Below are 10,022 nucleotides of genomic sequence, written 5' to 3'. Positions count from 1 at the left end.
CCTTTTGTAGATTATGATCGATCGTCTATTGACAGTGATAGTCACAGTGCGTCTGTGAATGGAGGTGCGTCTTTGCGTGTATACGACGGTGTCCACTAAGCATACCATGCTTATTTCGACCCTCTGCCCAACATAGCTTGGAGGTTGCAGTGGTAATCGTGTCCGTAATGGACGTGGTACAGACAGCAGGGCTAGTAAAAACAGGGCTCTAAAGAACTACAAAGTCAGCCGCAATATGATGCGAACTTCTGCTCAGATTACCCGCGATAGGAACTGATTTGACCAGAATACTTTATTGTAGGCCTTGTGGTTTAGTAATACATCACTAAACCATATACATCTTAGGTGTTTCCCTGTTCATTTGTTATGTGGGTAATATGAAAAAAAGGAAAGTAAACCTGCTCAAATATGTTCATCCAGTATTTACTGAAAGGTGCATAATTTGAGGTGCTTGCCATCCAGTGATGGGTACATTTACCCCCTTCATAAACTTTTGTTTATACTCAAAGATTTTTATATTTACAGTAGGACTTTATCTCTGACCACTTTCAAGCCATGGCCTTTTGAAATTTTGATATAAAAATCCAATGGTGTTGCTTTCTTAACCCTGACGCCTAGTTTGCCAGGTTTAAAAAAGTTATGAAAGGAAAATATTTTTATTTGGTGTGAAACACACACATACCCGTTTTTATGCTTTTTGTTTGTTTTATAATTTGTATTAATATTTATTTTATCATTATTTTATTTATAAGCTAAGGTTGCTAGCACAGGTGTCTAAAACTAGATAAAAACACTTGCACTTTCTGTTTGCAGTTTTGTGTGGTATTTGAAAATAAGAACATTGCTTTTTCAGAAATAGCCGGCCCTCCAATCAGATGACCCTGCATTAATTTAAATGCTTGTGAGTGTCTTGGACTTAAACATTGTATTAAAGAACATGTTTGTACTTTTAGTACATAAGAAAGGCTGGGATGCAAACATGTACCTTTTTAAATTTGCATGCCTGCCTGCATCATTTAGATGATTCCTTGGACAAACATAAAGTCTACTTGTAGTCTATTAGCCTGGTTGACACCAGACCCTTCTCAATACAATTGTATTTGAGATAAGGACCTGCAGAGCAAATCCCAAACTCGTGCTATCTGAATATTGGCTGAATAAAACCGGAATATGGTCTGCATGGAAACCATAGACTATAAAATATGAAAATTTAGCATTGTCATGCCTTGGCCTGTGTGGTGTGGCTTTGCATGGGTCAATTCTGACGCTTAAAAACACAACGTTCCATTCAATTATAGGATAATAGCCTAAATCATTCAGTCATGAAAAGAAAACAACAGCAGCAGCTTAATATTTTTCAGGCGTTTAACCGTAACGTTAAAAGACGCACTGTTCTTAGCAGTGATGCTGACACTGACAGCAGTGAGAGATTCCTCTACGGTCACGGTCTACACATGTTTAAAATGTTGAATTGTTTGCTTTGTAGGCTTATTAAAAAAAAAAAAAAAAAAGCACTGTTTGGAACAAGGATTCAGTTAATGCGTAGAGCAGAGGTTCTCAACCTTTTTGGGGCTAAGGCGCGTCATGACGAGTCGGGTTAGTGCGGGTGTTACAAATCCTTGCCTGCGTAGGCTTATCATCTAAGTTTGGGACAACCAAAACAGCAGTGCAATGTTTTTAGAGTGTTGTAAGCAAATCGTTATTGTTAGTAGGTTACCATAACTGTGTTTTTCTCCATCGCAAATCGCGACATAAACGTGGTTTATTTTTTCTTTCTTTCCCTTTTTCGCGGGATGGGCAGTGAAGTTGATGCGCATAAGGTATGTTCCCCTAATTTGAGCCAGAGCCCCTGCTCTGTAAAGGTATTCCTCTTTCCCAAACTGCGTTTCAATAGTGTGTTTAGCAACCAGAATTTAAAAAAAAATTCCCGGGGGAGAAATCTCCCTCATCCCAGAACTTTTAAAAAGTTTGAAACACCCCTATAGCCCACGTAGCCTGCAGCCATTGTTGTAAAAGTTAGACGCTTCATGCGGTAGGCTATTTGATAAGGGATGACATGGGTAAGTTGACGTGACTAGATAGATAGATACTTGATTGATCCCCAAGGGGAAATTCAGCGGGTCTCAGTAGCATACAGACATCACAAACTAAGAGGGGCTTTCTGTTCCAATTTATGTAAAGGTTTTTCTTAGACTCAATAGGGAGATGCCTAAATGTTAGGCTAGCCTACATTTACCAAAAGCGCACATTTTGTAAATAAAGTCGGGTACGTATGGTGCGTACTATGGAATACAACCCTAGCGGCGCCCCTGCTTAGGTGACCGCGAGACGAAAGGGGCCTGCTGTGTGTTCACTCACCGATGAACTGGACCATTAGCATTAGAAATGTCCACCAAATGCCTCTGCCCCTCAGCGTGAAAGTGGTTTCCATCCCACCTCAGCTATGTGACTATACTGAGGCACTGCTAAGGCCAGCCAGGTATGCACCACCACTCAGAGTTGGAAAATCCATGAGAGACGATGGAAAGATATGGACCTACACACATACCAGATAACTTTTCCAGAGAATGAGGTGAAAAACGCACCCCATTAACTCAACTATGACGAGGTAACTGTAACACAAGACATTCATATGTGAGCTCTGCCGCCAAGAATAGTGGGAAGGACATGGAATATTCCAGCTCATCGCACCTGCGTACAGCTACAGCAGCGATGACTTCAGCCTTCTCATTGCACTTACAAAATGGCATTACACAGAGTTGGGAAAAAAAGATTCAACACTCCCAAATACATCTTTCCAAGCCACAGTGAGGTTAAAATATCTTGCTTACGAAGCAGTTCAGGAGCCAACACACACAAAGCCTCTGCATCACTTCCTATAAGAGCTGACCTGTTATTTCGATGTCTATATTCCACTCAGCTGAGATTTAGAAGGATCTTCCTGGCAGACAGAAGTAAGAAAATAAGCTCTACAAGTTCAGAAACATTATGTGAAAGCTCTCCCCTTTATTGTCATTGCACATAGTGACAACGAAGGCATTCTAATTCTAATTCAGCTCAGATATGTATTGTGTAATGGTAATCTTTGATATACCACCAATATTCGGAGGAACAGGTCCTATGTGAACTTGTACTTGTGAACAATAAATATCTGAGCTGCTGTTTACAAATAAAAACTAAAATTGTGCCTGAAGTAATCACCAATTTTCAGACACTATGTAATAAAGTATTTTTAGTCCATGCCTGAGAACTTTAAGCCCTAGATATCAAGGAGTAGAATGGAATTTCCTGATCTGTTGAGACTACAAGGTCTAGCTGTCTTAGAAATAAAACATCCCACCTACAGGCTGCAAAGTAAAACTAAACGCTACCAACACACACAAACATAGTGCAGTACACTTATAGCTGAAGTTGCTTGTTCGCTTCCGCTGAATCGTCAATCAGTCAAAGCCCATTCCTCAAGGAGGCAATCCATTCTCACATACACAGACCGGCTTTAATTAAAGCAATTGTCCTACTGAATGGATTTTACAACTACTAGGATTTTAATTGCCGCTTTTTGAGCGGCACTCCAGCACCTTGCCAGAAAGTGCCAGCGTCGGGCTTAATTAGAGCTTCACAGTTGTGTTTATGATTTGGGAGGGCCACGTTTAAATATTCATGCCTCGGGTTGAGCGTCTGGCCTTAGTGGCCTCCTAAGCAGCCACCTCTGCACGTCCCCTGGCAGTCCCTCCTAACACCATTCCACCTTTCCATGCAAAATTAGCCTCACTACTGAGCTCTCCAATTGAATGTTTTTTGTTGTTGTTGGACATAAGCCAGTGTGAGCAAAAGAGTGCCGAATCCTTTTTGTTAGTAGGCCTTTCTTTGCTTGAACAAATTAAAAACCCACACAGACTGCCCAGAGAGTAAATGGGGAGAAGGGAGACTAGAGTCTCTGAAGGCTGAGTGTGTGTGTGTGTGTGTGAGTGTGTGTGTCATGAATCAGGAAGGCCAGACAGACGTGGGTCCACTGAAATGGGCTTTATTTTTCACTGTCATTACATGGTTAGAAAAAGAAGCCGAGGATTTTCCCTCCCGTGTGTTTTCGTCTGGCCTCTTCATGGTCCATGATGCCAGCTGAGGTTGTCAACACAATGAACCTGCAGAGAGAAATTATGGTTGGGTTAGAAAGACCGACAGTGAAACAATAACTTCACATGAATACACCAGAACCAACACCACCCTGCAGACGAGCAGAACTAAACGTCCTTAAAACATGACCACAAGTTCTTGTGATGTCAGCAGACTGGATGGCGGGAACTGTGTGGATGTCCCAGTGATTGAGGATAGAACCAGCAGACGATGAACATGCTGGCACCGAAGACATAGCACTGGCATTGCTCTCCCTCCGTACATTACACACATGAGTACTGAATAACCACATGTGCGCCAAGAAATGGAGGTAACTGCTTACGCAATATCACATTCATTTATTACTGCCAATACATTCACTTGATATGCACAATATATGGAAAAACCTAATTGTGGGAAAATGAAAAAAAAAAAAAAAACTACTTCTACTAATTGTGGAAAAAAAGAATTACTTTTCCCCTTGGAAAAAAAATCCATACATTCTCACCTCAAGACTAATAAGTGACTAGATCTAGATTATAACATACTAAATGGTCAACCTCCCTATTCACTGCTGCTCCACTGGCATACAGGCCATTATTCCAAGAGCATCGTCTGCCATCTAGTGCAGGGACCCGGACACTGATTCCTCACCAACTCACACCTGTGTGTCAGACTAGCATAAAAACACCCAAACACACAAAGGCCGTCTCAAAGAGCTGAACTGGATCCTCGCATCAGGGACATTCCGCACCTTCAGCTCAGCAACCCACACTCATCAACAAAACACTGTGAAAGATGCCACCAGATCACCAACCAACAGTCCAGACAGGTTTGCTCAAAGCTAACGCAATGCCACCGACGGCTACATCAAATGCACCATGGGCAAGAGTGTGCCATTTTCCAGAGCAAATATACTGCCTGAGGTCACAAACAACTGATTGTAGACAGGGCTACCAGCATCCCACAAGTCAGCAAGCATAGAGATTCACATCCCTTTCACAGGGTACCCCTTTGGCAAAGCTCTAGGAGAGATTAAGTCTCCCAAGACACAGACAGAACAAACCAGACTTTCATCTCCGAGTAGTCAACTTCAGAGGGCTTTCAGACACCTAAACAGAATCCAAATATCCCGGTTGACAAAGTGGTCATCTTCAAAACTAAAAAGTTAGAGTTTCTCTCAAAATTAACACCCCTATGAAATGTTTCTGCATAGTTGCCGATATTAACCTTGATAGAACCAAAAACTCTATTGTGCCCTCACCCAGCTTCTCTGAAAAGTTAACCAACCATTATACTTACACACCACCACAGCATGCCTTCACCAATCATTACTCGTTTATAATGAAGTGCAGATGTGAAGCCACTGACAGTCATCCTAAACTATTAAGTGCCATTCTCTTGAATGAGGACGTCACTCTTGAATTTCCCCTTGGGGATCAATAAAGTATCTACCCATCTATCTATCTACCCATCTACTCCCAAAGGACTTTCACATTGAATGCTTTCCATCTAGGCTTGTTCTACATAGCTACATGCGCCTACTCCCCAACACCGCTGCAGATTACTGGCAGTTGACTTTAAAAACAGTGAGGAGTGCAATGACCACTCAAGAGTTGGGCTGACTACTCGTCTTATAAAAGGCAAGGTCCAATTAAAGGTGCTATAAGAGATGCACTTCTGTTGACTTTCAAACAAAACAGAGCGCTAGCTCGCTACTTCCTCCCACTCCCTCCCGTGCTGCTCCCATGCAATTGAAACTCTCCTAAACGCGCATCGCGTCTGATTTGCTGGAACAGTTTATGTTTTTATGGGCTAGGTTTGCCCAGGTTGTTTTTTTGGCCTGGGCTGTCCACAGAGATCGCATTTTTATACAGTGTACTCAGACACAAGACAGCTAGCGGTTGGTTAGGTGATGTTTACAGTAAGTGACCCGGCATCGCTTAGAGCACCTTTACATACAAAACATTTATATCCATTTATAGTCAACTCAACACATCGAAAGGTAGGTCAGAATGGCCAGTAACACATCTTAATGAAGTCAGGAATCACTTCTTTGCCACTAACTTCAAAGTTCAGTGGCATTCATGTACCATTCTTCTTTGTCTTGAACACACCATATGACCCCTGGAATATCCACTGAACTTCTCTCTAGTGTTTCAGGTTAAGCACCATCATCTCACAAATCAAAAGCATCTTCCAAGTCACTCAGGTGAACTGAAGCACATTATCATAACCACAGAAAATAAGGATACATCCAGACTACTGTTTTAGTTTTAAAAACGTTCTGTGTTCACATGCACATTTGTAATTTCCAAATATGTCTGTACTGAACACCTGTAAACAGCAGGGGGGGCACCTGAAGCACAGATCATATGCCCATTCACTTCTTTGTAAAATACAGAATTTTGTAGAATTTAATAGTGGAAGTCTAAGTGGGTCATGGAGGGTCAAGAAACCGATGGGCAAGGTCCAATCAAGAAGGGACCATGGGTTCATACGTCATTGTTCTAATTCGCTGTGCACAAAGTCAGAGATTTCAAATGAATATGTTTCAGGAGTAGCATAGGTGAGAGGTGAAAATGCAACAAAAGTGAAAACTGAATAGCGTGGCTGTAGCACAAGTAAGATTGGCCGCCATAAAGCTTATCAAACACTCACCCAAACTGTCTTGAGGGCAGCAGGTTGTTCTGCCACTTTTCCAAATCCTTCAGCTGGACATCAAATCGCGGGCTAATGACACCACACTGCAACACAAATATAGGCATTTTAAAAGTGGAGATCAGAGGGAGCATAAACAGCATATATCCACCAAGAAATAAGCAAAACTAAACATCCAAAACTAAAAAACATGACCACAAGATTTTGTGGTTTCAGCAGACTGCCTGCTGGGAACTGTGTGGATGTCCCAGTGATTGAGGATAGAACCAGCAGACGATGAACATGCTGGCACCGAAGACATAGCACTGGCATTGCTCTCCCTCCGTACATTACACACATGAGTACTGAATAACCACATGTGCGCCAAGAAATGGAGGTAACTGCTTACGCAATATCACATTCATTAACATAATCCCTGACAATGCATTCACTTCATATGCACAATATCTGAAAAATCTAATTGTGCCATTGAGTGTTGCCATATTTTAGATGTGCTTTATTAATAGGAAAATGGACTGCCTTCATATAGCACTTTTCTAAAGCCTTATCAATCACATTGATCAGGGATTCCTAACGTTACTTCATACTTCGCCTAAACTTCACAATAACATTAAACAGCATTAACATTCAGGAAACAATGTATGTGGGTCTAACTTTGCTGTAAATACATTTCTGCATTTTTTCCAACAGCGTTTTTTTTTTTTTTGTTTGCAGGTGTTGCTGCTACTGTTTACCACAATAAGTTTCGGTTTAGTCTTCCCCTCTCGTTAATTGGCCTGACATTTTTCTTGCCTGAGGGAAACATTAGTGAATTATCGTGTCCCAAACTAGGGCAAGACCAGGCTACTTTTCTACTCCTCTGAGCACTCAAAGCACATTACAATTTCATGCCTCACATTTAACCCATTCACCTATGGCAGAGGCTGCCATGCAAGGCACCAACCTGCACATCAGGAGCAGTTTGAGTTTCAGACCCCGTTTACACGAGCATGTGTATTTTTATAAACGAAGACATTTCCCTACGTTTGAGCCTTTCATTTAGACGCAAACGGAGAATTCGCCCCGTAAAACGGTTATCCAAAAACACTATGGCCAAAGTGTTTTTTTTTTTTTGAAAACTTTGTTTATGCGTTTGGTTGTAAACTGTGGTAAACGGAGTTTTGGGCAGCCAACATCACAGTATGCGACAGAAGTACACCAAATGTGCGACCAATGTTTACATTGACATGTTCTCACGTGCGACTTCACATTTTGGGGCTGAGGTGATCATGGATGCGCTCAGAATAGCCATCGCGTTTATGTTAGTGCAGACCCTTTTTGTCTGTTTGCATTTGCAAATTCAGCTCCGAAGAAGAGAGTACACTTCCGTTTCCGGTGGCTCGGGCAACTTTTCAGGATTCTGATTGGTTAATGTGAGCTTGAGCTTATCATTGGACTGCCACTGTGGTTTGGCGTGCTCATGACAGCATGCATGTACACGGGTTCGTGTAAACACATTTAAAAAAAAAAAAAAAAAACGGTCTCGTGTAAATGCAGTTTTATTTGCAAACGTAGATGGTCAGATATTCGTTTAGGAAAATACCCTGCTTCGTGTAAACGTAGGCTCAGTTTTCTGCTCAAGGACACTACAACAGTGTCAGGAGGTGTCGGGCTTGAACCGACAACCTACTGGTTGCCCAACAACTCCTGTACCCCCTGAGCCCCTGTCATATTCTCAAACATACTTGCATTTCTAGTGAACACTAACAGATAGCCTGTTAAAACACTATAGAAAGAGAGACATTACGCAATAATGCCTTACCTTGTTCAACCTGCCTGTGAGGTTCACTACGATCTTGCCAGCTCTGTGATCATCAATGATCTCAAACTCGCCAATGTAACCTGAAATCATGAACAAAAGGTCATTTAAATATTAATATGCATGTCCACTAACTTCAAAAGGAGTAGAATACAACTACAAAGAAAATTAAGCAACTTCATGCCATCAACTGACAACCAGGAACATACTGATGCAGTTTCATGCAGACGAATTTGCAGCTTGTAAAATAACAGACAGTCGTGGCAAGTGTACAATGGCCCTACAGGTGATAATTCAAAGGGACACTCACCATGCTTCATCATGACGGTGAGGAAGCGCACTATGACTTTGGAACAGGGTCTGAGGAGAACCTGGCGTTTCCCACGTTTCTCTGCATTGTTGATGCTTTTCAGCGCATCTGCGAGAACGTTCATACGCACCATGATGCCTGCAGAGAAAGATTACAACTGTTAACGGTATAAGATGTCCACACTGGGTGCCCCACGGACAGAAAACAACCGTAGAGTTCAAGGTAGCCTACCCGGGCCTAAAAGGCTACACTGTCTCCACAAAATGTCAACAAGCGTAGAGACTAGCTTAATGGTTGTTAAAACATGATATACAGACTACTCAATGCCAGCGACTTAATGTACCGAATACCCACCGGACTGGTAATAAATATGTTCAAGAAACTAAATGAGCGCCAGATTTAGTTGAGGAGTTACAATGACCATACTGGCTGAGTTAACGTAGCGTTTGTGTTAGCCAGATAGCTAATGATGGTTATAGCTTTAGTTCAACGTTACTGAAGAGCGACCCATTCAGTTAGCTAGTTGACTTGCCAGGCTAATTACTACAACATAATTTTAATTGGTATATAAACAACCATTCACGCCAAAATCCCTGGAGTCTATATTTCAGAGTGGTAGCAAGCTAAACACGTTGCGAATATCAGTCAAACCATAGCACGAGCACATACCACCCGTACACAGGGTACTGTGCTTAGGCTTGTAGGCAGAAGTTCTCGGACAATTATTTAGGGACGGGAGGGTCAATCCAAGTAAATCGAATTAATATTGGGGGTTTTAGATGTTTGTTAATTATTTTCAGTCCAAGCACAGACAGAAGTAAGACGGATGGCATAGATATTACATAGATTTTAGGAGGATGGTAGAACAGATTTGCCTTACCGGTTCTGCAATATGGCGGAAAGAGGAAGGAAAGGAAATTCGCGGTGCGATTTGGGAAATATGAACTCTCGCGCGAACGAATCTGTTCTGTTATGCGCACTGCAGCCAGAGCAGCCATTCAAATCAGCTTCAATAAATAACCAAAAGATAAAAACACCCACATAGGGAATAATATATTGTAGACATCTGTGCTGTTAAAACTGTTTGAGCTATATGGATCTCGTGTGATTTTTTTACGTGATCTGTGTATGTGTAATGTA

General features: G+C 41.8%; 1 protein-coding gene and 2 non-coding genes across 3 annotated transcripts; all 3 read right to left on the bottom strand.

Moving 5' to 3' along the window:
- Positions 1 to 4,008: 4,008 nt before the first annotated feature.
- Positions 4,009 to 9,878, bottom strand: rps15a (ribosomal protein S15a). The gene is made up of 5 exons (XM_042085828.1): positions 9,763 to 9,878; positions 8,883 to 9,020; positions 8,576 to 8,655; positions 6,775 to 6,860; positions 4,009 to 4,142 (listed from the first exon to the last, which is right to left on the bottom strand). The coding sequence occupies exons 2-5, from the start codon at positions 9,013 to 9,015 to the stop codon at positions 4,049 to 4,051; spliced, it is 393 nt and encodes a 130-aa protein (XP_041941762.1). The 5' UTR covers positions 9,016 to 9,020; positions 9,763 to 9,878; the 3' UTR covers positions 4,009 to 4,048.
- On the bottom strand, positions 4,309 to 4,445 carry LOC121706338. The gene has a single exon (XR_006031011.1). It is a non-coding gene; the product is annotated as a small nucleolar RNA SNORA57 (small nucleolar RNA).
- Positions 7,015 to 7,151, bottom strand: LOC121706337. The gene has a single exon (XR_006031010.1). It is a non-coding gene; the product is annotated as a small nucleolar RNA SNORA57 (small nucleolar RNA).
- Positions 9,879 to 10,022: the final 144 nt, after the last annotated feature.

The sequence above is a fragment of the Alosa sapidissima genome, chromosome 3, assembly GCF_018492685.1.
Source record: "Alosa sapidissima isolate fAloSap1 chromosome 3, fAloSap1.pri, whole genome shotgun sequence".
NCBI lineage: Eukaryota > Metazoa > Chordata > Actinopteri > Clupeiformes > Clupeidae > Alosa > Alosa sapidissima.
Note: the sequence above shows the minus strand (reverse complement) of the source record. Positions and strands in the feature narration are given on the sequence as shown.